Source organism: Zerene cesonia, chromosome Z (assembly GCF_012273895.1).
Source record: "Zerene cesonia ecotype Mississippi chromosome Z, Zerene_cesonia_1.1, whole genome shotgun sequence".
Lineage (NCBI taxonomy): Eukaryota > Metazoa > Arthropoda > Insecta > Lepidoptera > Pieridae > Zerene > Zerene cesonia.
In genome coordinates, this window is record NC_052122.1 from 5,451,567 (window position 1) to 5,477,400 (window position 25,834).

The window sequence follows — 25,834 nt, forward strand, 5'->3', positions numbered from 1 at the left end:
TTAAGAAAATACGGATATACGGACACCATTCTCGATCACAAATTCTCAAAATCAAATGCTATCAATTATTACTATTAGCAATGCTGTAAAAATAGTTTTTATTATCTTTTAGATATAGATAGGTACCAACACTTTCAAGATAGGAATGAGTATGCACGCCTCGATAGGCTTTATCTTTAATTGGTGTACCGAACAGTTAAACTGATGCGTTTTATTTTCACTCGTACATCGTGGACGAAATATTTCATAACGTGTCCTGTATCAAATAGGCGGTTGTAGAGGAAATTCAATCGAGTTGTTCTGGTATTTAGGTGGATTTTGCGAAAAACCGTGTTGCTGATTCGGGCATGCGCGATGGCTTGGCTTCTAAAACGAATTGTTGAAGGTCACCTTGAGTAAACTCGCCGGCGACGAGCCGGCTTTGCTGTACAACACCTCCAGCTGCCGCCCCTACGTGACCTGCCGCACGAAACTGCAACATTTACCTGTAAGTACACACGTATACTTTGAGACAGTGCATAAATAAAACTCTAAAATGTCAGCCACGATTGACTTTAGTTTTGTTGATAAATTAACTTTTAAAAACTTTTAGAGCTAAGAATCTATGTCGAAAGTTTTAAACTTTAGCCGTTTAGTTTATAATAAATAAAACAGGACAATATGGATATGTTGTCCCATTAAATTGTTAGAAAAGTTTTAGTAACTCGTTATTTGTTGTTATTATGTGACCTTCACGAGGCCATTAACCGCAGAAGTGATTGAAGTTTGTTTTATATTAGTTTATTTATTATCCTGGGACAAATATAAATATTGCTGCCACATCATATTATTGTAATATTCCTTAATATTTAAAAGTTGTTCAATTGTTGGTCTTTACACTTTTATTTTAAATTCTGTCGTCCTTTTTTTGTTTTATTTATTAAAAAAACGCTAGTTGTAGCATTGGTAACATTTGGATTTACATTAAATAAATAATTAGCTAGTGATTTTATATATTTCATAATAAAATATTTATAGCTACATCTGTAGCTATAAGTGTTTAAATTTTGAAGTTCTTTGTACCTATATATTTTTTAAGATAAAAATAGATGATTGTTCTTTTACTTTGGTAACTTTATTTGAGAAAGAATCTTAATCGGATTTAAGCATCATAACACGTAGGTTAACAAAGACTGATAATCAATTTTTGCATGTCGTTACTAACGAAAATATAAATAGTACAAAAGTTTCATAAACTTTCGCCCACATCTTTGATAGCAATTCCGTTATCACTGATCTTGATCATGACCTTTCGACATGACGCGTACTTTTTGTCTGTGGTGTCTGCTACATTATTTATAAACTTTCGTTTTTAATTCAACCAATAAACAGTTTTATGTGCGATCATAGGTATGACGATAATTTTAAATTGACCGAAATAATTACTGAGAATGTCTGTAGCCGTTTGTATAGTGAGAACATAGTAGGTACATACAACTACGGTATTTCTTTAGACGTCCTTCGACCTTGGTTTGTCCTTGCGAAGTACTTAGTGATGAGTAAATGAGATATAAAAAGATAGTACCGTTATAGGTACCTACAAATAATATATCTAAATATCTTTATTTCGGAAATAAAATAATCATAGTACTGCAAACTGTGTCCATATAATTATATTATAATACTTATACACTTTTTTACCTTTAATGTTTTGTACAAACATTATTGAATATAATATGAAAAATCCCATACTCATAACTTGTAAATTATTACGAGTATGTTAATAAAGTAAAAAGTTTGTATTACATGATGTCTTTATGAGTTCTCAAATATAATCTTCACAAATACAATTAAATATCGTTGGTGAATTAACGTAAGTTATATAAACTTCACAATTATACGTTCACGTGGATATTGATAATTTCACAATAGATATCAAATGTGCATCATGAAAGATTTTTATAAATATAGTTAAAAAAAACTAAATAAAACCGCATTACTGCCACACAGATTCATATACAGTTTGTATATACAGTGTAAACGTAAGGAAATATTTTAAACTTGGCAATCAGGATAATAAAATAAAATCATGAAATTATTGTATTGTCACCTTATTGATAAGTGTACTGTTATTGAAAGTTTAAATTAAATCTGTCCATCTAATGTGAGTCAATACTGGACCTTAAGAAGTTATTAGTTAACTTTTCATACAACAAAACTTTATCAATAGTATTTTATAAACTAAACAATGCATAATTATCACGGTATACTTGTTATCACTCACTGTGTGACAGCTTTTTATTCGTAAAACAACTTCCGTGTCCGGAATCGAACGAACGTCGATACCGCATTAGGCATGGATGGCATGGGCTCTTTCGTTGACGTGCTTACTGTCATGCGAATCACAGCCTCAGCAAACGAAGAGAGCACGTGAAATTGAATCATCCCCACCACGCCGTATCCCAGCATTTGTGCGGGCTCCGCTACACTCGCTCACTTGGTAGTATTTAAATATAGTACTCGTTTGGATACTAGTCAGTAGACAGTAGACACTAGCTAGTAGCTGGTCCGCCGCGTACCTTGTTGTTCCTCTTATTCGGATTATCCTTAATTAAGAAAACAGTTAAAATGCCTCAAAACCACATCAATGGGTTCGACCGTAAGTGATATTTTAATAATTATGGCGATTGCTTTCTATCCTGCCTGCGAACATTACTTCAAATTTATACTTTTTGTTAAAACAGCATCATTTATATATTTTAACAATGCAATGCAATTGACTAAAATAAAACATGAATAAATATTATTAATTTGTCAATAATACTTTTGTAAATAGGCAAATATTACCTAAGTTACGTTGATTTAAATCTAGATTGATGAATTTTAAAATGTTTTTTTTTCTCATTAAAACATTTGTTACTGATTAATTTTTATTTTGTGAGGAAATTTATTTTTTTTACTTACTGCTTATAGCTGCTTAAATTATATAAATATAATTACATACCTAAATATCTAAGGAAATACCATAGGTATCAATTTTAACCTACATTTATAATTTTCTTTTTTAATTTTCTTCATCATCATCCTAAGCCCCTTGCCCCCTGTTCAAGTTTCGGCCCATAATTCTTCACACAGGCCGAGTGCAGATGTCACTAGTCGTCGAACTTTGAATCGATTTATTTTTTGCACGCTTGTCCTGTATCTAACCCCAGACTTTTCGATTTAAGTTCGAGGTCATAACCACTTCACTTCAACTGATACAAATTTCTTTCCTTTGCTAATCAAATTTACAGAGATGTTTAAAACTAAAATTTAACCATCTAAGTACTTAAAGAGGAACGCTAATTATATTATACGGAGTGGATTATTTGATAATAATTTTGAAAGTTGGATATTAATTACTAGCAGGCCGCTCCGATTTCGACCCGGTATTTAAACATATTTTTTTATTTATTTTCATTATTTTCATTTCGTGCAGTCGCCAGGAGGTTAAGAGGCTACAAACATTTCGGTGATTAATTCACTTCATTATTTTTAACCGAGTTAAATTAAAGGAGTTATCAATTCGTCCGTTTTTTTTTTGCCTTCCGTGCAGACCCATTTAAATTTGGTCTAGTTCTGACAATACCAGGTGTTTGTTTTTTTGATGATCTAACAATTATATTATTTATTCCACAGCCAAGATGGCCACTATCGAGAAGCTGTTCCAGGCTATCCAGCCCAAGAGCGAGGACACGGGCAGTAAGATCACGGTCGTCGGGACGGGACAAGTGGGCATGGCCGCTGTATTCTCCATGCTTACCCAGGTGCGTTGATTATCAGGAATGACCGTCTGATGTTTTATCATACATTAAAATTATTTAAATATTTATAAATAGCATTAAGGGCTATAGGATACAATTTAATTCTATAGAATTAAAGGAACATCACATTAAAATGTACGAATGTGTAATTATCTTTAAGATACTATTACTTTAAGATACTTCCCAGTACGACCTCAAAATTTAGATGAATAAAATTATACTTATTTATTATTATTATTTACCAATTATCTATAGCACTGAAGCGCGAAAATAATACGTACAATATTCACGATCCATACATTCAAGCATATTGCACAATCACTTGATTATAAACATTACTACGGGTAAAGTGAATTTTTTTTCAAAGTTACACCAATTATGTTTCCATTTTTGTATTATAAATCAGACAAAGTGTTAGCATTTTACTAGCCGAAGCAGGGCAGGTAACTATCGGTCAGTGAAATAATTGTAATTTACCATACAAAGGGACATACTGAAAGGATGTCACTTTAAATTATTTAAAACTTATAATGATTCTTTAAAATAATTCGAGCCCGCGATTAAATCTACTTCTTATCGTGAATTTTTTTTTAGTTGAGTATATTTTATAGAAAGAGGAACGTATTCCGTAGGGGGTAAAACGTAGTTTTAAGCGATTGTGTAACAGAAAAAATATAAATTTTACTTATTTTTTATGTACAATTGTAATTGTAAATACCACGTGCACGCAATATCAAGAACTCGATGATACAATTTAAAAATAACCGTATTGCTTGTAGATTGTATGACTGTATTCAACATTCTGAGAAGTGCAATGACCAATGACACATTCTTAAAAATTCGTTTTGTTGCGTTAATGCGTCTTAAAAAAAATGAGATAGATTCCTTTTATTCAAATTAATCAAAATCCTAATTCATTTTTATACTTGTTTATCAGAAATGTTTGTTAGATTGCAGAAAACTTTGTATTTCGTAATATTACAAAAGATTGTGCAGGTACATCCTCAGAGTACTAACAATGCCACAACAATGCTTCCTGTGGCGTGAATTTTATTGTACTGTGAGTTGTGACAATGCGGAGTAGAAACAACACACTGCTCTAATTATACTTTTAAGGATACAAGTAACGTTAGTTATGTCTTAGTTTTGTCACAGGTATAATAAATGTATAGGTTTATACATACATTCATTTCCGTCAGAAACGTTAATTACGTTAGAAGTGGGGGATAAAAAAAATAACTGTACAACCTGTGTCCTTAAATAGGTATTTTGATTTCATTATGAGGTTTCTTTGACAGTAGTCATTTTCTCACACCGCTGCGTCTATCCCCGTGTGATAATTTATATGGCGATGATTTGTCGAATTTTCAATATATTGTCCATGTATTCCAACATTGTTCATTTAAATAATTTATTTACATAACCTGAATCTTAACGAAATCTTGAACATTTATACTTAATCATTGTTATAATTACTCTTGTTTATAGGGAGTAACAAACAACATCGCATTGGTCGACGTGATGGAAGATAAATTAAAAGGGGAAATGATGGACTTGCAGCACGGTTCTGCCTTCATGAGGAACGCCCGAATACAAGCGAGCACAGGTAACTAACTGCTCTTCAATTTTGTGGAATTCACAAACAAGATCTATGGTATGTAAGCTAAGGAGACGATTATTACATATCTAAAAGTAAATCCTGTAAGCAACTACACTTCTGTTCGAACTTTGTTACAATATAAAAAAAATTGATTAACTCCGATAACATAAGGTATCCGGGTTGACGGTTACTCCCCTGCTAAGCTACTTCGCTCAACCTGGAAACACCCCGGGTGTACAAGCACATGCAGAGGAATAATATCTATATGTATGAAGATAAAGATACTGACAATTGAATTTTTTCTTAAAGAATATGATTAATTTCAGATTACTCCATTTCTGCTGGATCTAAAATCTGTGTGGTCACCGCCGGCGTGCGCCAGCGCGAAGGGGAATCTCGTCTCGATCTCGTCCAAAGGAACACAGATGTCCTCAAGATCATCATTCCTCAAGTGAGTGTTACACAGCACGACAAAACGCTATTAGGCTTTCAAAATTATTAATGGCAAAAAATCGTGACTCGTGAAAAGTATGATCGCTACAAAAGTATAAGTAAAAAATTTCCTCAAAAGTCAAAAGATCAACAAAACAAAATTTACGATTCACGAATCTGGTTGAAACTGATTGTTGAAGGTTATTTCATGATAGGCATTGATACATAAAAAATCCATGTTACGTTGATAGGTATCTTTTGAAGTGGAACATGCTTTTGCACATATCCAAGATTCTTGGGGAAAGGGAACTGGGTTATGTCGGACTCCCACTGCAATGGTGGACTACCGACTAAACTGCACTGTGTGTGACAGTTTATTTCCTCCGTACTTACACTCTTACATAAAAAGGAAATGTTCCCTCTTGTAATACATATTTTATCAATATGTTTACATTTTTTATTTTATGACCCGTACTAATTTAAATTAGTAATTTATAAGATACTAAAAATAAGTGTTTTTCAAATGATAATTTCATTATCAAATGTTACAGTTTATATTTAGTTGGGTAATAAATGTGGTAGTGACATAATCACCCTAAAATAATTTTTATAAGGAGGTAGCTACTATATAAATTATAATTTTTTATGCACTAAACTTAGAATAGCTTTTTATTTTAAATACCGTGAACTTGGTTGAACAGCTAGATTGATTTAGACATAATATATAATTGTTTTGGTTTGTTTTAAGAATAAGAAAAATATTTTAACGGCTATATAAACTTCACACATACAAAAATCTCAGTCGATCCACTTATACCCAAATAAATGATCGTTGCTTCTTCCCAGTTAATGAAATACAGCCCCGATGCAGTCATTATCATCGCTAGTAACCCAGTGGACATTCTAACGTACGTTACTTGGAAGATCAGTGGTCTGCCCAAGCACCGCGTCATTGGCTCCGGTACCAACCTCGACTCCGCAAGATTCCGCTACCTTCTATCCGATAAATTATCAGTAGCAGCTACTTCATGCCACGGATATATTATCGGAGAACACGGAGACAGCAGTGGTAAGACGTACTTTTATAAAAGTCTAATTGAATTTTGACCGCCTCCTTGGTACAGTGGTTAACGCGTGAGCTTAGAACCGAGGGGTCCTGGGTTCGATTCCCGGTGGGGACGCACAAAAAAAAAATGTCTCGGTCTGGCAGGATACAGAAGGCTGATCACCTACTTGTCCATAAAGAAAACCGATCAGTGAAACAGATGTATATCATCTGCCCCATACCCCACTAGGGGACACGGGACTTCATTTTTTTTTTAATTGAATTTTCAGTCTATTCATAGCACATGTATTTTATATTTACACTATCGGTCTGCCCCAACTTCGCCCGTTGTACAAGTATATTGTGTAGAAGTATTGAGTTTGTTTTCCTCGTGGATTTCATATGCATGGTATTGTTCTTATCGTATATAACGAGGAAGCAATTGTCTTATATAATGTAAACTAAGTACTACTAATTGAATAACTCGTTAAATAAAAAAAAAAACAAATTTTTAATATTGTGTTTTATTTTGTAGTACCCGTATGGTCTGGAGTCAACGTCGCTGGAGTAAGACTGAGTGAAATTAACCCAAAGATCGGTACTGAAAACGACCCCGAAAACTGGAAAGAACTGCACGAAATGGTAGTTAAGAGCGCATATGAGGTTATCAAACTAAAGGGTTACACTTCATGGGCTATCGGCCTCTCACTCGCACAGCTCTCCCGTGCCATACTCACTAACGCGAACAGTGTACACCCAGTATCCACGTACTTGAAGGTAATTCTAATCTATTTCTGTAGAAAGTTTATCTTGAGTCTCGCCATGTATTCCGTTCTGTATACCGTTAAAAATTTAATTTGCCCAATAAATTCACTTGATGTAGTTACTTAAGGAGGATCTATGTTCCGCTTTTGCTTAGCATTCGATTTTCCATTTCTATATTCATATTTGCAAATTACGGTACTGTCAATAATGATGAATTATTCCTCAGGGCGAGCATGGTATAGAGGAGGACGTATTCTTGTCGTTGCCGTGCGTGCTGGGATCCTCTGGAGTGTTGGACGTCATTCGCCAGCCTCTCACTGAAAACGAGCTCAGCCAACTGCGCAAATCCGCACAACTCATGGCGCAAGTGCAGGCCGGAATCAAATTTTAGATATATATTAGTCCAAAGATTTTCCCTCGATGTTTGCTTCTAATATCAAGTCATTAGGTAAATTTTAGGTATGAGAATTTAGGCATCCTGCAATTTGTACCTATTTTATAATAGTAATTTATTTAATTTTTAAATGTTTTTGAATAACTTTCAGTGTGATTTCTTTACTTGTATAAATTAAGTACTTGAAGCGTAATTTTAATTTTACTTGGTACACCATCGAATTCTGTTGAATAAGTCTAATTTAAGTGACATGACAAATTATGATCCGAATTTTTTTTTTATTCTTGGCAAATTTGTAGAAACTTGCATTTATAAAATGTCTATCTACAGATAATCTGTTTTGCTATGCTTGAGGCAGAAACTTACTTCTGCTTCTTTATTATGTAAAACTGTATGTCGTGTTTGTGATAAACTATAATTAAAAAATATAAACTTCTAGTAGGACGCACCTACATGTGATCGTTTAGTACTCCATGCTTTTAACATTTGTGGGTGCATTAAACAGCGATGATTTAGATAAGCTAGTAAAATACAATTAAACCATATCCGATTTCCTATTCATGATTATTTTTAGAATATTGTTTTAGAATTTAAGATAACTTATATGCCATTGATTGAATATTGACTGGTTTTTTATACCATTTTTAATACCCTGAGAGTATTTTTGTATTTAATTAATGTAATCATGCACTCCAATATTAAAATGCATTTTTAAATTTAATAAATGTTTCATATATTAAGCACGTGTATTATTTTTTAAGAAAATATCCCTTTAAATAACACTTATTTATTTTCAAAAGGAAAGGAAATGAATACTCACATACACATTCAAGGATTATATTTTTTATAACTATGGCAAATGCGAAATAAAACAAGACTTTCATAAAATTATATATTGAATTTTATTATACCATTATTCATATAGATACATCAGTACTAAAACGAGTCGTAATGCTAGGTACACTGATAGAATGCGATGATCGTCATTTAGAAATACGACGCAACAACACGAAGGTTCATGTGCGGAATCCTTAACACTACAGCTATATAGACGACGTATAATAATCAATATAACACAGACATAATTAAAACTTAGGGTGTAAAGACCCACTTTATGAGCGTTCTTTTATACTCTTTTATACTCCGACCTTTGACTGTTTGAAGCTGCATAAAACAGATTTAAGATAATTTATATGCCATAATATTTGATGTCATCTTACTTATCACGGCTGTTATTTTAAATAAAATACGGTTTTATGCCAATATCGCGTAATAAACATTAAAAACATAGTGACGAAGTAAATTTTATAAATTTAACACAATAAATATGGTGTATAAGCTGGTTTGATAACAGTGCTAAAGGTAATAATTACTTTAGACGTCTAATTATAATCTATATCCATAATATCGTATACACGAAGTAATTAAACTATCGATTAACTTTAAAGCATATCTTTATTCTTCGTATTTTTCGTGAGTTTTTGTTCAAGCATTGAATATAAGACAATATAGCAATATCAAATTACAAGATTTACGCAATTGAGACCAATAATTTGAAATGAAAGTCGCTACAAAACCTTTCGTTAAACTGAGAAGTCATTATTTTACTAATATTTTTCATAAATACATCTTAATTTAATTAAAATGAGCACAATGTGAATAATATAAGCGTACCGGTTTTATGTTCTCATCTTACTCCTTCTACAAAATGGAGCACAAGTGTAAATAACTTTTATAATTATGTAATTCAATTAGAACGAAATATCAAGCATTAATTATCTGTAAAGAGCGGAACGAATTTAATAAAATATTTCCGCCGTAAACGGAAAATAACAAAAGTTGTAAAGTACATTTATGATAAATATTCCTTTCACAGAACACTTATAAATCAGCGTGACACATATAATACTGTAATCGAAAAAGAATCATCGCACAAAATCATAGAGTGTACTGACCACTACTGTCTTATCAGTAATATGTCACCAATACAAAGTGATCCATTTCAAAATTTAATTTAGGATTTTGCAATTTGGTCAAAAATTAAAATAAAATCTATGTTATTGTAATCGCTAAATCTTAGTGCTATATACAATTAAAAGTATTTAGTTCATAGGTAAAATTAGGAATAAGCATGAAATATTAATTAGAAAAAATATTTAAAAATCACAGACACTTTCCTTAATACGGCCAGTTTTACGTAACGTTGCCTTAATTTACTGTCTAAATTAGGCCATCGGAATACATAAAATCTGTGAAGATTTCAGTCAAGACTTCATGTCTGCTTGCGGCGTACCACTGGTCCATTATTATCTACACGCGATAAAAAGCGAATTTTATTTGGCATAATACAATATAATCGACTAAATAAACCATGAAAATACATCGCAGGCATTTCGCTATTACAACGAAACCGAGAGGTGGGCACAAATGACTATTCGATACACCTAGAGACGACCTACAACACAGCTTGGCCGGCGCGGCGTCATCTCGGGCCAAGCGTTGCCACGGGTGAACCGGCTGCGCCTACGTTCAGCTGAGCTCTACGCGTCACGCTTGCAAAACAAGTCTTAGTTAAATGTTGTCGCAACATTGGGAGTTACGATAATCGTACCGTTGGATTTTGTTCATACAGAGCGGAAAAGACTCAATAGGACATTCGGGTGAATGAGATAAGACAGGACTCGTCGGTGGAGGTGCGGTTGGTGCGGGTGGTGCGGGCGCGTCACCGGGGGGTGGGGGCGGGGCCGCGTGGCCGTCAGGTGTCGTTGGGTGAGCGCAGCGAGTGCAGCGCGTTGCCGTGCCCCGACGGTCGCCGCCGGTCCAGGAACGTCTTCAGCTGCGTCGCAGACAGACTCGAGTTTGGCGCCTGTTACAAATACACGTAACACGTTACGACCTTGCTGCAGTATACGTTTTGTACACTAATAAAAAAATCTTTAATTAAATTGCCAATAGCCAAAATATAACATGTAGATCATTTTGAATTCGTATCTAAGCAAATTGTGATCTTATATTAAAAGTCAACTTCGAATTAGCAACACATACATAAATAATAAACATCAACCAAATATACAACAAAAAACAGACAGACAAATTTTACATAAACCTACTTAACACACAATAATTGTGTAAATGTATTTAAGACTATATCGTGGTCACATTAGAGATAGGGACGTTAGTGAGAAGCGTTGGAGCGCGCACCTCATCGAACCACGCGTCGGCGAGCGCGTCGCGCGGCGGGCGGCGGCGCGCGGGCGCGGCGTCGAGCAGCGCGCGGATGAGCAGCTGCGCGCGCTCCTCCACGCCGGCCCAGTGCTCCGGCGGGAAGCAGTAGTCGCACTTTATTATGTTCGCCGTCGTCTCCTCTATCGACTCGTCCAGGAACGGCGACAACTGCGAACATTACGCTTACTTACACGCTGCGGTTTAACACATTGTAATCACACTCAAAATTGTGGAATACGTTCATTGGTTGTGGTTGTTTAAAACGATAACTAAATTAGCATACACTTGTTCAATCTCTCATAACTATCTTAATCATAATTTTTATATGAATATGTATAAGCATACTAGCAAACCCGGCGAACTCCGTTTCGCCACCAGATGGTTGTATGTGAAAAATGACTTTCCCGCTTTTCTGCAGAATTTTTTCCTGAATTTTCTTTGCCATAAACCTCACGGCGCCCGAGACCTTTCCAACGAATGCAAAACCGTGGAAATCGGTTCGTGCGTTCTGGAGTTATAGCGTCAGGAAGGAAAACCCGACTTATTTTTTATATAGTAGTTGTGTATGTATAAGTATATTGGCTAGCCATTTTTAAAAACAGCACCGTTTTGATTCGTGGCCAAGAATTCGGAAAAAACAAAATTTTTGCTACGATAAGCGGTAGGTTACTTTCGTTTTAATTTAAAAACTATCAAAAAATAAGGGCCTGTCTACGGCGCCTTACAAGATGAGCTTACTAAGAAACGTTCAGGAAATATAAATAATCGTCATTATACAAAACAGCTAATAAGTAAACGTTTGTAATATGACGATGGCATTTGATAACGGCGAAGTTATACAATTTGCCTGCGACATACACATTTACTGGTTTATTGGATATTGCAGTAATTAAAACATTTGTTATCTTCCTCATTTTTATCATTCGTTGTGATTGTCAAAGTAGTTCGAGCCGACTTACGGCCTTTAACTTTACTGAAATTCTGCTATCAAAAATAAAACAGAAGTGGATTTTATTGTCTACTTATCATATACACTTATTACCCCGACTTCGTCCGTATTATATATACTTAATTCTGCGTTAGTCCATGTTAATATATTAGAGAAAATAAAATATCCAAATTTAAGCAGTCACTGTTACGTATTTGATTGCAAACATATTTTCAATGAAAAAAATTTACAACTATCTCATTTTCATATACTCATTTCTTGTGAAAGTTTATGTTTGTGTATTTTAGATAAAGATTTTGAACAAATATTCAAGATAATTAGGTATTACATTTACATATTATGAGAATTTTGAAAGAATAGAAAAAAATTGATCAGGAGGCTGGATTCGAACCCGCGTTTTTTGCCAAACCGTAGCAACGGCTAGCTTCTCGGCCACCGCCAGAGTAATCGAAATTCGTCTACTTTTTCGGTTTTATGTGCCCAAGGGACACCCCACGCTGACTATTGAGATTTGAATGTTCGAATCCCGCGTAGTGATCAATTTTTTTCTATTCTTTCAAAATTTCTCATTTATAAAGCAATTCAAAGCTATAACACTAAAAATAAATTTTACATAATATTATTTATAATTTGAACCTCTACTAAATACAATATCTGCTCAAGTTTGCTTCCGTAGTTTTCTTACAACAAGCAAGAGATACTGATCTTATATTTACTTTGCTTATTTTTTGACCCATGAGAACACATTTTTTTTAAGGGTAAAAACGAGTCACACCTCTATGTATGTATGTACTATTGGGTCTCTGTCACTCGATGTACATGCGCGCGTTAAATGCCTATCGCTAATCGAGTTGACACCGGTTCGTACCAGTCTCTCGAATCGCGCGTTTGCTAATTATCAATTTCCAAACAAACCATTTTTTTTACCGAATTGCGCTTACTGCTTATCCGACTGCAATACACAGAGGGCAATTTTTATTTTCTTCAATAAACATCATTTTGTCTGATAGTTGATATGTTGTTTTAGTTAAATAAAAATAATCTTTATATGTGAAAAATATTACCCTTTTAACAATATCCACCACAAAATCAATGTTTCAATTCGAAAGAGTAATTCCTGAGTTGAGCGCATTAAACAAACCAAACCAGATAACTCGTCGGAGTCTATAACATTAGCATAGATTAGCTGTTAAGGGTGAGACGTGCGGCGTGCGGCGTGCACTCACCCCCGTAAGGAACACGTATAGAAAGACGCCGGCCGCCCAGGCGTCCCAGGCGGGCGCGGGCGGGCGGCCGAGCACGCACTCCGGCGGCGCGAACTCGAGCTGCGCGGGCGCCGGCGGCAGCACCGTCGCGCCGCGCGCCGCCTCCGCCTCGCCGCCGATCTCCACCGCCGAGCCGAAGTCCACCAGCTTCAACTGGGGCTGCGCACCGCCCAACTCCACTAGGATGTTCTCAGGCTGAAACGGTTTACAATACGAAATTAATGCTTAATGCTTCATACACATACAGTTTTAATTAATAACAAAATTTTCAATTTCAATGATCGCCTATTTAACTAAGCTTCAATTCGATTTCTTTAATCTATAGTGATATTTCAGGAACTATGTTGAAACCGACGATAACTGCCATAAAAGTCATAATTTCTACTCAGATTTTTTTTTCGAATGTGAGTGTGTATGGAGGATGGCAATTAGCACATGCGGATTATCAGTTTTAAGGTATGACATAAATCACAACTAGCCATACACAAGCCAGTGCACGACGAATATAACTTTCAAAGTAATGTATTTCAAAATTAACATGAATAAATACAAAAAGTTAAAAAAAAAGCTTCTACTCACCCTGACATCCAAATGTGCGACATTGTTAGAGTGCAGCCAATCGAGCGCTGACAGCAACTGCTTCGTGTGTGTCGCGACAGTGCGTTGTGTGTACATGTGCGGGTTCGCCGCAGCCCAGTCCAGCAGCGCCCCACCCGCTACCAGCTCCAGCACTATCGTGTTGGCTCCGGGCCGCGGCACTTCAGCGAACAGAGCCAGTGCTCTCACCACTGCGCCGTGAGCGCCGCGGGACAGGATGCGGTATTCGCGCATAGCGTCTGCTCCGCGACCGGCAACAACCTAACGGTTTGGTATATTATTTTATAGCATTAAATTGATTGGATGTTTAAATAAATAGATAAATTTTATAATCTTCTGTAGCATTTATAGATGAGCAACAGCTTTAACAATTTATAAAATAAAAAAGATTTAGAAAAGAAGGTACAGGAAACTAACCTGTTTTAAAGCGACACGTTGTCCCGTGCCCGTATCGCGAGCTGCAAGTACTCGCGCCGTTCGTCCTCTCCCTATCTCATCTTCGATAGAATAGCGCCGTGAAAACTGTTCCCGCTGCCAGCTTCCGCCACCGCCACAAGCCGCAGGTTCTGAAGCGGAACCGGCCGCCCCGCTACGCGCGCAAACCAACCGAAAACTGTATTGGCCGGCCGGTAATTCTTCTAACGCTAAGGTATTGGCCGCAGCCGGAGTTTCTGTGGCTCGCCGCCATTCTCCTTCCCCGACACGGCAGTAGTCTAGATGAGCCGCTTCCGGCTCGTCCCAGTGTACAACTAGGCCACCACCAGGGTGAGCGCGCACAGCGGGCGTGCCAGGCGTTCCGCCAGAGCCGACGGTGAGGCGAGCGGAAGTTTGCACACCGCCCAGCTCATTGCCCACGAGGCAGCAGTAGACACCGGCGTCGGAAGCGCGGCACGCGTGGATGGTTAGCGTGGCGAGCCCGTCCGGGGCGAGAGTGATGGCGAAGCGGCCGCCGTGACGCAGCGCGCGCGTCTCGGGCGCGGTCTTGCGCCAGGAGGCAGTGGCGCGCGTGGCGTTGGCGCGGCACGAGAGCACGGCCGAGGCGCCGAGCGCGACCGCCACGTCGGCGGCGGGCTCCAGCAGCTCGGGCGGCCGAAGCTCAGTGACGACGCCCTCACTGGGCTCGCCGCCGCTCCCGCCGCCGCCGCGCCGCAGCTTCAGCCCCCACGCCCGTTTCGACAAGCCCTGCCACACACACACCGATATCATCTCCGCCCACCAGCCGAGTTCAAGCATTTCATGCAAGCTCACCGTTTTCTCTTATTCCCGGGCGTCTCCCGCTCACTAGATACTTTTTATACTAATACAATAAATAGATATAGCTTAATTTAATGTTTGGCGGCATTTAACACTTAACACAATATCGCAGTCATCTTATCGATCCGCTATCACAGTCTATGTTAAAAATGCATTCCCGTGTATATCATACCTACAACAAAAGAAATAAAGAAAAGCGTTAAAAGAACATGCAACAGAGAAGAAGTGATGATATGCTTGCAATTAAGAAAATATTGGCATATGAAGATTACAGTTTCAATAAAGCAGAACAAGTACTAAATGCATAATAAGCCCAGTAAAAATAATATTACCCTCGGTGCAAGTTAAAGCGCAATAAATTAATTATTCAAGTTTATTATTTAATAAGTGCAAGACAGTTACATTTGTTATTTTCATTAACTTAACGCTGTTAAGAAGAAAATTGAATATCCCATGTGTATTTAAACAAAGTTCCACGAATCGCATATGTTATAATATTTGAATGTGAAAAAGGGGGATTTGTGCTCAACAACACTATAACCATACTAAAAGATTTCTTATAAATTTCTCCAATTGCCTCACAAAATCAACCAAAGACTTCTAGCCCATATGGCTCATGTACCGATTAGAGCGTGTACATGTATGGAATAAGGTGTATGAGTAGGTACTCACGTTGGCGTGCGGCGGCGAGGTGGGGCTCGCGGCGGCGGGCGCGGTGGGCGAGGCGGGCGACGCCTTCTTGTGGTCGTCGCGCGCGCTGCTCGGCAGGTTGATGGTGTTGGCCTTGGCGTGCGGCCGCTGCGTGCGCGCGCCCAGCTCGGGCGCCAGCCGCTCGCCCAGCGACGGCGGCACGCTCTCCGTCTTGCGGAGCCCCCACCAACACTCACTAGGGCCGGGAGAGGACGGGTTAACCAAACAAAAAATAAAAGTGGGCACACCAGCTTTTCGAGTTACGCTCCTATCCCGTTACGTACAATACGTTGCACGCACGGCTATCGTGTGTATATATACGTTTAACACACACTGCTATATAATTTGAAGTATGATTAAAAATTGGTTAGTTCGAGGCAATTTAATTTGTACAGTCCGACAAAAATCGGATTGAAGAAACATTTTTTTCAATTTACAACATGAAATAATAAAAGACACTTCGAGCTGTGTCATTCAGTAAGGATGTAATATTTTGTTCTCTTGCATAAAGAAATGAGATTGCATAAATATATGATTTAGCTTGCGAGCTATTTTTACTATGGCTTAGCATTTTTATCGTGTATTAGCTCTAAGCTGGCCCCATAAATAAAAACAAACAAATCGAAACCAAACAAACATGAAATAAGCATGCGGGACTAAAAGCATATTAAACCATAAGCAATATTTTATTCACATTTATTGGTTAGTCATGTAAAATATTCATTGTTACTATTACAGTGATTGTTAGAAGTTAGCACTAGATATATACAAATTAAGAATCGACAAAATATATACATTCTAAGGTCCAAAATTATAGATACCATTAGTGTTACAAGAACGAGTATTCAGACAAATACAATATATTCACTAGTATCGATATCGTGCAATTTATAGACTAGAAAATATAACGAACGATACAGGATAGAGTAAATAATATTATGAGAATAGAGGACATACAGAAGACGCAGCTGTACTTTATACATTCCATTCCATTCCATCCAATAACAGTTTCCGTTTTAACATAGCTATATCTTACAAAAGTTACACAACACCATGTTTCCGCAGCAAGTCACAAAACCTTAGCGTATGTTACTATCTACAGCATCCTTCCGCTGCTCCTAATTTTAATAGCTATGACACTGGAAAGTCATAAGCGCACGTGTTTGAATGTCTTTCTCTTATATTTTGTATAAAAACTTTCCTTCACCAGGTGGAAGACAACGTTTTAACTCCTATTAAGACCAGATTTACACACTTCTAATGCACACTGTGCTCGATTTTACTTTGGAAACAAACAATATTGGTACTTAATTCCTTACGCAAAAATATATTCTATACATTTAGCTTCGCCCAAACTGCATCTCTTCCGTCGAAAGTAGCGGCAGCGAAACACTATTGCATAAGATAAATACACTAGAGTATTTGATATAGTATTCAGCTAAATTACATATTCTAAGTTTCGATTGAACGTGATTAGATCAAACAGACTATAGCTAGAACTTCTGCTAGACAATTACATGTTAATAAAATACAACCAATTTGATCCTTAAAAAGCAAATGATACACTAATCGCACGATCGCTTGGAACACAACGAACACGTCACTGTGAAATTCAATAACAATTTCAAAAGAAGATCATAAAGCAATTTGGCCCCGATCTTAGAAAAAAACAGCCTGAATTCAATAATTTAAATTCGTTTTAAAATGGACGTTACAAAATTTGATTACGACGCGGGGACAGCAATCGATAAACAAATGCAAATTACTCTATAGTAAATCCCAGTCTTACGCGGCTGGTTTTCAAAGCGTGGTCAACTTCTATTGTTACATTATATATACCTAAAGAGAACGATGGTAGCAAGTAGTATGTGTCTAACAGCTACATGCGTGTGTTCTATCTATACGCATCTAATGGAATCGAGTATCAATTACGTGCAAGTTACATGTGCCAACACCACGATCAGCGCATCGCGTATATACGTAAAACCTTACATGCTAAGTTTAAAATATCATTCGATATGTATATCAATTACAAACTCATTGGATTCATAATCAATTATTTCAAACGCCATCAATGCTCACAAGTGGTTAGTAAAAGCTAAACTGGGATGTTGAGTTAGACGAAGAAATTACTTTTAGAACAATTTAATATCTCTCCTACATAGCTTTGTAGTATTTGTATTTGAATAGTAGTTTTCGATAAATTTTCGCAAATTATCGTTATCTATGTTCACTATATTGTTCAATAATTTGATGTTTGCATTTAATATTGAAATATTGAAATATACTATAAATAGAGTATATAAGCCTACGCTTGAATTAATTTACACACAAATCTTATGCCTTAAACAAAAATGTTAGTACTGTACAGTAGGATATCGCCAAGAAGATGATTAAACAAGGTGAAGTATCGCTGATTTCTTGTTACGAGAGTAAAATTTAAATGGCTGTGTATAAATTATTGCATACTGTTCTCACAAAGCTAAATTAGACATGTAATATAACATCTAATTAAAGTGAAGGTAAACAGCGTTAGAATTGAAATTTAGAAAATAGCACACTGACATAGTCCATCGACAATCAGACCGCGGAACACAATCGTATATCACATAAGATCATACAAAACTTATAAACTAATACCGCCGTAACAATAACTTTATTTGGACCAGAATAACAATTATAATATAATTTGCCATATTGGAGAGCGCGACGAACGCTTCCTAGCAATTAGTTAAAACGATGGTATCGATATGGGCCACTATACGTGGGTCGCTTTATCTAAACTCTAATAACTAGATCAATTCCAAAGAGCTCATAACACTACGGGCACTAATTGAACAAAATTATTATATTTGATAACATAATGGCAGTATTCTATTGCGATTCCGTTTCAAGGTTCGTTCAGGAACGCCTAGGTGGGCTCACGCTCCTTACATTTTCGGGCTATAAAAAATAATGCTAATTAATCGATATTCAGTTCATTATCACTAAAAAAACTTTTATTTTATATTTCATATCAAAGAATTTGAATTTGTTAAAACATTCCGAACATTTAAAAAAATTAAAGTGCTCATTGAGAGTGTAGTAATAGTATTCGGTCTATGCAATAATTACAATTATATGTTACAATGTTGTTAATATAAAAGTTATATAACATACATCATGCATCCTCCTTGTATATGATTAGATGTAAAATTGTATTTAATGTGTGCAACGCATGCATTATTAAAATTATGGAAAATAATTTACATTCACTTGAAGTAAAAGGTATATGCTACATATTAGACTATAAAAATATTTCTTCTATTAAATCTAATGCAATATAGAAATATTGTTAATAAACGAAATAATGTTGATAGAATTTGGTCAGGGTAAAATAAAAAGATTGAATGGTAACATGAATATATGCGGGTAAAAATTTAGATATTTATTTGCATTGATAGTTTACATTTAATACAAAAATCAATAAAATATATATAATTATAACCTATTATAATATAATTAAGAGATAAAATTATGAAAACTTGGAATCATAAAAGTATCTACTTTCATTCACCATTTGGAAGTACACAAATAAATTACAAATACATACTAAAACAAATGAATTACATGCGCATTCCTTCATAACAAATAAAAAGTACACATACTTCGAAGTATAAATCATATGTATATATTATATAATCATGCATTTTAACATAACACTGTAAGAGGAAATGGTAATTAAATAATTACAAAACGAACTTATCACTACGCATACACTTATTCATATGATGTACAAATTCACTTAATCTACGTTCGACGGTGACTAGAGGCGTACTAAACCTTAGAATTATTTAAATTCATGCTAAAACATTGTTACCAATCTCATGTTCAATCAAAGATACTTAAAGATGCAATTTTTTCAACACAACATAACACCTAATCGATACAGGTATTTTCCGAATTGCCTACGCAACAATTAAGTCTAAAGAGTGAAGACAAATATAAAGTCTAAGAGTTACGTAATTGCAAAAGGTTGTATAATGCGGTTAGTTTGAATGAAGCGAGTGGAAGAGATGTGACGAGAGAAACCGAAGCTTGAATATTATTCATAGTTAGTGAGAGATGCTATAATTGCAGTATACAACCTTTAAAATAAAACTCAATTTATTTTTAAAGCATAGGAAACGCATCTTTAATAAACGATCCAATTTCACCCATAGAACACTAAATACGGAATGCCATACAATGCTACACTAGTTAGTGAGGGTAGTCGTGCCGATCACCTAGTCCGAGCCGAAATTGTTTCACTATATTTTGTGTATATGTACAGTTATGAACACGCTTTTATTAGCTCCACCTGTATGTTTGTATGTAACATACTACTTAGATTCGATTTGACACACTTTAAACGGACAGATTTAATTCAAACTTATGAAGGATCAGTGAGTGACAATACAATAATTTAATGAATTGAAATTATAGTTATTGCATATCCATATAAATTAAGGTCATCCTAATATATGTAAATTCATAAATTGATGATGATTCTATCAAAGAAGAGTGTTTTATAGTTATTACGAATGAACAAACGAATGTCGAACAATTCGTACGATACTTAGCTCTGAGATACATCGTAAACTTAAAATTTCGATAAAAATAGCCGTTTATGTGTGGATAACATATAACTGGTGTACATGCGTACTGCATACGTGTGTTTTATCAGCAGTTCGATTCGAGCGAGAGTTAGCCCGCTTCTATTTGACATATCATTATGTAACGGGTCGGACTAGACGATCGGTGCGACGTAGTACAGTACAGGTAGGAAAGTATAGAAGGTGCGGGTGAAGGCGAAGCGCGCAGACTTACGCGGCGGGCTCCCTCGCGGGCTCGTCGTTCATGAACGCGCTGGGGTTCTCGAGGCGGAAGCCGAATATCAGCTGCGACTCGAGGATGCTGGAGAGCGTCGAGATCCAGTGGTGGCGGCGGGCCTCGGGCGCGCGGCACACGAACGAGCGCGGCCGCTCCTTGCCGCTCACCGAGTGCACCACGAACACGCCGCTGCCCTCCTCGTGCTCCAGCCGCATCTTGTTCACCTGCAACTGTGCATGTAGCTAATACCGACGCGTCACGGGTGTCACGATACACGACATACATACATACATACACCGTGCTCTATGCGACATCAGTGAAATGGCTCTACGCTCGATAGGAGATTCTAATCGAGGAGATAGTACGGAAGGTAATTTGGAAAGGGAGTTGCAATTGAGAGTGTCTCAACGACATGAGATAGTTTTTTTTTTAATAATATTGTTTATGCGTTTAAACACAAACATCTTATTCTGTACTTCAAAAAATATACAAAAAGGCATGTGCATTTTCGTATATTTTTTAAATACATTTCCATCAAACACAAGAAAATACTACATATCCATAACATAAGATAGATTTATATTTATTACGTGATTGTTATTTAAAAAAGTAAGTTCAACCGAAGTTTACGTAAGCCTAACGTACTATGAAGCACTACCGTATTACGAAGATTTTCATAATATCAAAACGACACATCTTAACGCACACAGTCAATTTTCCCAAAAAATATTAACAATCAAAACAATTTGTGACCAATATCGCAACTCCTGCAATCATAGCAATACACATAATCAGCATTTACTTCATGGCACTAATTAGTTCCAAGGTCTAGACATTACTCATCATATTACTAACTCGAATACAGAAACTATAACACTAAACTATTAGATCGATACGCACAAAAGGTGTATATATAAAGGACATGCTCCTAACGTGAGTGTTCTATGAACATGCGTCACATTTTCCTTCATTGCGTTTGAGCAGAAGAATTCACCGATTAGTATGTAATAGAAACTTCACACGGTATCGGTGAAATAATCAGAAAGCGGCAAGTTCCATTAATGCTGCTGACTGGCAGCGCATAAATGGAACAAACACCATACTACGCACTTACGTGAAACCGGTGAAACTGAACGCAGAAACGCGTTTCACATATATCTACTCGGTGATATATTATACACTTCCTAACCGTTACTCAAACGTTATTTATTTACAATTGCCGCTTGGTATGGTATCATGTATTTTCAATGAAATTGATTTTCATGTCTGAAAACTTTTACCGATTCTAAACGAGACTAGGATAGTATTATCAGTAAATAGAAATCCCTCCCAATATTATAAATGCTCGGTGTGTCTGTCGCTTCTTCACGCTTGATCCACTGAACCGATTTAGATGAAATTTAGTAACAAAGTTTTACTCCTTTTAACACACAGTCAAAGCGGGAAGCTAATTTTAAATAAAGTTTATAACCGTCCGTCGTTTAGTGGACAGTTTCATATTTTCAAAAATGTACTTAATATTATAGAATATAAATTGACGTTGCACGCAATTGCTCAATATTACGGACGCATCGTACGTAAGGTACATTCAACACGCACACACACACGCACACACAGAGACACACAAGCATATTCACCTGCACATGCGCCTTATAGTGATACGTGGGGCTGGTGAACTGGGTCCGCTTGCCGACCGGCTCCGTGAATATCATGCACTGCTGGAACAGGAACACGTGCAGCTCCTTGCCCTTGTCGCTGGAGCCCTCCGACACGAACAGCGGCTCCTGGAACAGCAGCTTGCCCTGCGCCGCTATGTTGCCCTGCGGAACGGTGCCACTAGTACATCTCCTTGGCTTTATACATTTCTGGATAACACATCGTCCTATTATCCCCTCCCCCCGTTCTATAAGTTTTTAAATGAAAGCCATTTTTCATTGAGAGTTTTATGTTAATGTGGACATGTTTAGCTGGTAGTTCAATGTTAAATTGAAGAACAGTAATATATCACTCCATCCCCTTTTTAAATCGTTTTTTTCGATCAAACATTTATTATATAAATGATAAACAATTACAGCCTATTTATGTCAAACTTCGCAGAAATTTATTAACATCACAAGCAATAGGAACTTGCTTTAAAAAAAAAAAACAAAGATGAAAACTTAAAGTGTTATACACATAGGCATATATAAACGTTAAATATAAAAGACACAATAATAAACGAATTCGCTGAAGCAATTCACAATCTTATATTAAAAAGAACAGAAAAATAACACTTAACATATAGCATTCGCTACATCACATTCAGAACCAGATTCCTTTCTCTATTATTCATTAAGCATGATGTCAAAGATATAAAATGTAATTTGACATTTTGTGAAACAATTATAGTCAAATAGTCAAATTGATAGCGGATAATAATTCATCAGTGCTAATATTCACTGGAGCCATCCAATCAAAATCGATAACATCTGATCAAGCTCATTATGAAATTCCACTCCAGAGCATTCGCTGTATAATTAATTACATAGAATATTAGTTAATCACAGTTGCGGTAGCGACAATAACAAATAACAATTCGCAAACAACAATGTTATATTTATAAATGTGGCGCACAAAAGGAAAATTATGTTCTGAAATACGTCATAATAACACGACTTGTAGACCACGGACGTACACTATCATTAAAGTGACGGCATTGAACATAACTCCATTACCACGATACAGTGCTTTAATGAAAGCGGCTATAATAATGGGGAGAAACATTTTCTGTGCTCCCGTAGGAAATTGCCGTCGAGAATTACCACCTCGCAGCTCCTACGCCTTACCTTTGTACAATCTATTTACAGTATATATCAGAGGTGTTTCTGCAGCAATTTATTTTGCAGTGAATGGTTGAAAATGCTTACCGTAAAGCCTTGGAGTCGTCCCACGTCCATCATGTCGTTAGCGTTCTTGGGTATAATGGAAGTGCACTGCACTGCGTCGCGCAGCGAGTCTATCACGTTGGGCGGCTCGTTGGCCACCTCCGAGTAGCTCAAGATCTTCTTCACGAGCAAGTGGTACTTCTGGATGCGCTGGATCGGCTTGATCAGCAGATCGCCGAGCTGAAATGGCGCCAGTTACTATTGAATGTACTCACACCGAACAAACTCATTCAACTCATTTTGCAATGTTGGTAATTGTCACCTAATAAACGTCGAAACAATTTTGCGATGTACGTTTTACGAAAATTAGAAGTGCATAGAATATATTTGAAGCTCACTATGATTTTCAATATTACGGAGAAGTTCTTTCGGAAATTCAGAAATGAAATATAGATGCAATATTTTATTATATGGATTCAGTACAATTTCCTGAACCCTTTCAGTAGACTACAAAAGGCGCATCCGGCAAGTATCGTCAATTTGCTCACTCGACATATATAACATATCACTCATACGGAAATACATTTCTATTGGTTTACATGTGAACGATGAGCTTTATTATTGTTCACAGTACATGTGTACAATGTGGACAAAAGTAATCCTTTTCGCTGTGCGGGCGACGTTATTGCGAAACTTTACAATTGCAATAAACACAGCGTAAGACTTTCGTTTGAAAAGATTAAGTATTGAAATTGATTATCAATTAATTTTTAAACAATCATATTGATACTACTTTAATTACATTTATCCTACTCATAAAACAACACGTGTCTTTCAAATATCATCGGCTCTACTAATAGTACGGAGATTCCACAACGAGATCAAAAAATAAAAAAACACCATTATCACTAAACACGTATTAAAAAACTACGGTGCTTAAATCCTGCAAGGCCATTATGAACACATAATTCGGATTTGTTGAGCAACTCAGCATAAATATTAATCGAAGCGCGCGAAAGTGCCCGCTCCGCGCCATACACGGGGCGTCGACAGATTTATCATACGACTAGTCAACCGTGGGGTATATCATACACGTTAACTGTTAACGCTTTAACTTGATGCAAATTGAGCTCGCACGCGTAAATCACATTCACGTCAATTCTCACACTCGTATATCGAATTACGTGCCTGTACGGGTTGACAGAAAATTCAAATGAGACAATGCATAAAACTAAGACATTTTCAAAATCTTTCAACTTATTTGAAATATTTATAAAACAACTGGCATACCGGCCTTCATTATTACTCGGCCACGCGTTGCTGTGGCTGAGTAATAATGAAAAATATTAAGATTAATAATCATTGGGATAATTAATCGAAATAAAAAACTATCCTATCTTAAGTTGGACCAAATTACACATAAAATGCCAAATTTCATCAATATCGGTTGAGTTGGTGAAGCGTTCATTGGGAACATACATCATGACACTGGATTTTTATATATTAAGAAGATAAAAGCCCACAAATTGACAATATCAGTATGTTCCTAATAACGGAATATCCTTTTCCACTGTCTCATTAAACTTCATGTAAGTATATAGTATATGAAAGAATACGTACGAAAATAAAACAATTCGGAGTGGTAATTACGCCTACCGCAATACACGTACCTGCAATTTGTGTCCCAGTTTATGTCTAAGCTCCTGGAAGTAATGTTCGTGTTCTGACACAATGTACTCAGACACCGGCTTGTTGCGGCAGTAAGCTTCGTACAGGAACATTTTTTTCTCGAGGAATCGCCGGAACAGTGGCCCCAACAACTCCGGGGACTCGATACATCCTTCCAGCTCACGGAGGAACTTACTGCACACATTATTCGTTCATCACACACTGTACATCCAATTATACGAAATCATTCGCCAGCAAACGCCAATAATAAATGATAGCACAAAAAAATAAAATAAAACAATCGCACGGCGTTTAAGCACGCGAGCAATTAACATGAGTATCGCAGGTGACATAAGTGCGTCTATATATCAGCGAACGTGCCCATTGAACTACGTAACGTAAACTTGTATGGGTAATGAGATCGTCGACGTTTCTATGGCCACCGGTTGCCAG

At 36.6% G+C, this 25,834-nt stretch overlaps 2 protein-coding genes across 10 annotated transcripts in view; one reads left to right on the top strand and one right to left on the bottom strand.

The window, feature by feature from the left end:
• The first annotated feature begins 333 nt into the window (after positions 1–333).
• LOC119835718 (L-lactate dehydrogenase) lies at positions 334–8,716 on the top strand. Of its 2 annotated transcripts, none has more exons than XM_038360699.1 (7): positions 334–487; positions 3,658–3,785; positions 5,271–5,388; positions 5,709–5,833; positions 6,661–6,883; positions 7,395–7,636; positions 7,851–8,716. In XM_038360699.1, exons 2-7 carry the CDS (start codon positions 3,663–3,665, stop codon positions 8,013–8,015), a joined length of 996 nt encoding a protein of 331 aa, XP_038216627.1. In that variant the 5' UTR covers positions 334–487; positions 3,658–3,662; the 3' UTR covers positions 8,016–8,716. The 2 variants fall into 2 exon arrangements, with proteins under 2 accessions (XP_038216627.1, XP_038216626.1); XM_038360698.1 differs by lacking the exon at positions 334–487 and adding an exon at positions 2,482–2,638.
• A 180-nt stretch (positions 8,717–8,896) lies between these two features.
• Positions 8,897–25,834, bottom strand: part of LOC119835409 (triple functional domain protein) — an 89,893-nt gene continuing 72,955 nt past the window's right edge. For 6 of the 8 annotated variants that reach the window (XM_038360179.1, XM_038360176.1, XM_038360178.1 and 3 more), the window contains 10 exons: positions 25,384–25,576; positions 23,756–23,953; positions 22,487–22,669; positions 20,847–21,079; positions 15,981–16,194; positions 14,472–15,236; positions 14,037–14,315; positions 13,419–13,652; positions 11,220–11,411; positions 8,897–10,884 (listed from right to left, as the gene is read on the bottom strand). In XM_038360179.1, the coding sequence (XP_038216107.1) occupies positions 10,774–10,884; positions 11,220–11,411; positions 13,419–13,652; positions 14,037–14,315; positions 14,472–15,236; positions 15,981–16,194; positions 20,847–21,079; positions 22,487–22,669; positions 23,756–23,953; positions 25,384–25,576 (2,602 nt within the window). In that variant the 3' untranslated portion in view covers positions 8,897–10,773. Of the gene's footprint in view, positions 10,885–11,219; positions 11,412–13,418; positions 13,653–14,036; positions 14,316–14,471; positions 15,237–15,302; positions 15,481–15,980; positions 16,195–20,846; positions 21,080–22,486; positions 22,670–23,755; positions 23,954–25,383; positions 25,577–25,834 lie in introns of those variants that run through there. The other 2 variants (XM_038360177.1, XR_005288044.1) reach the window with 2 other exon arrangements.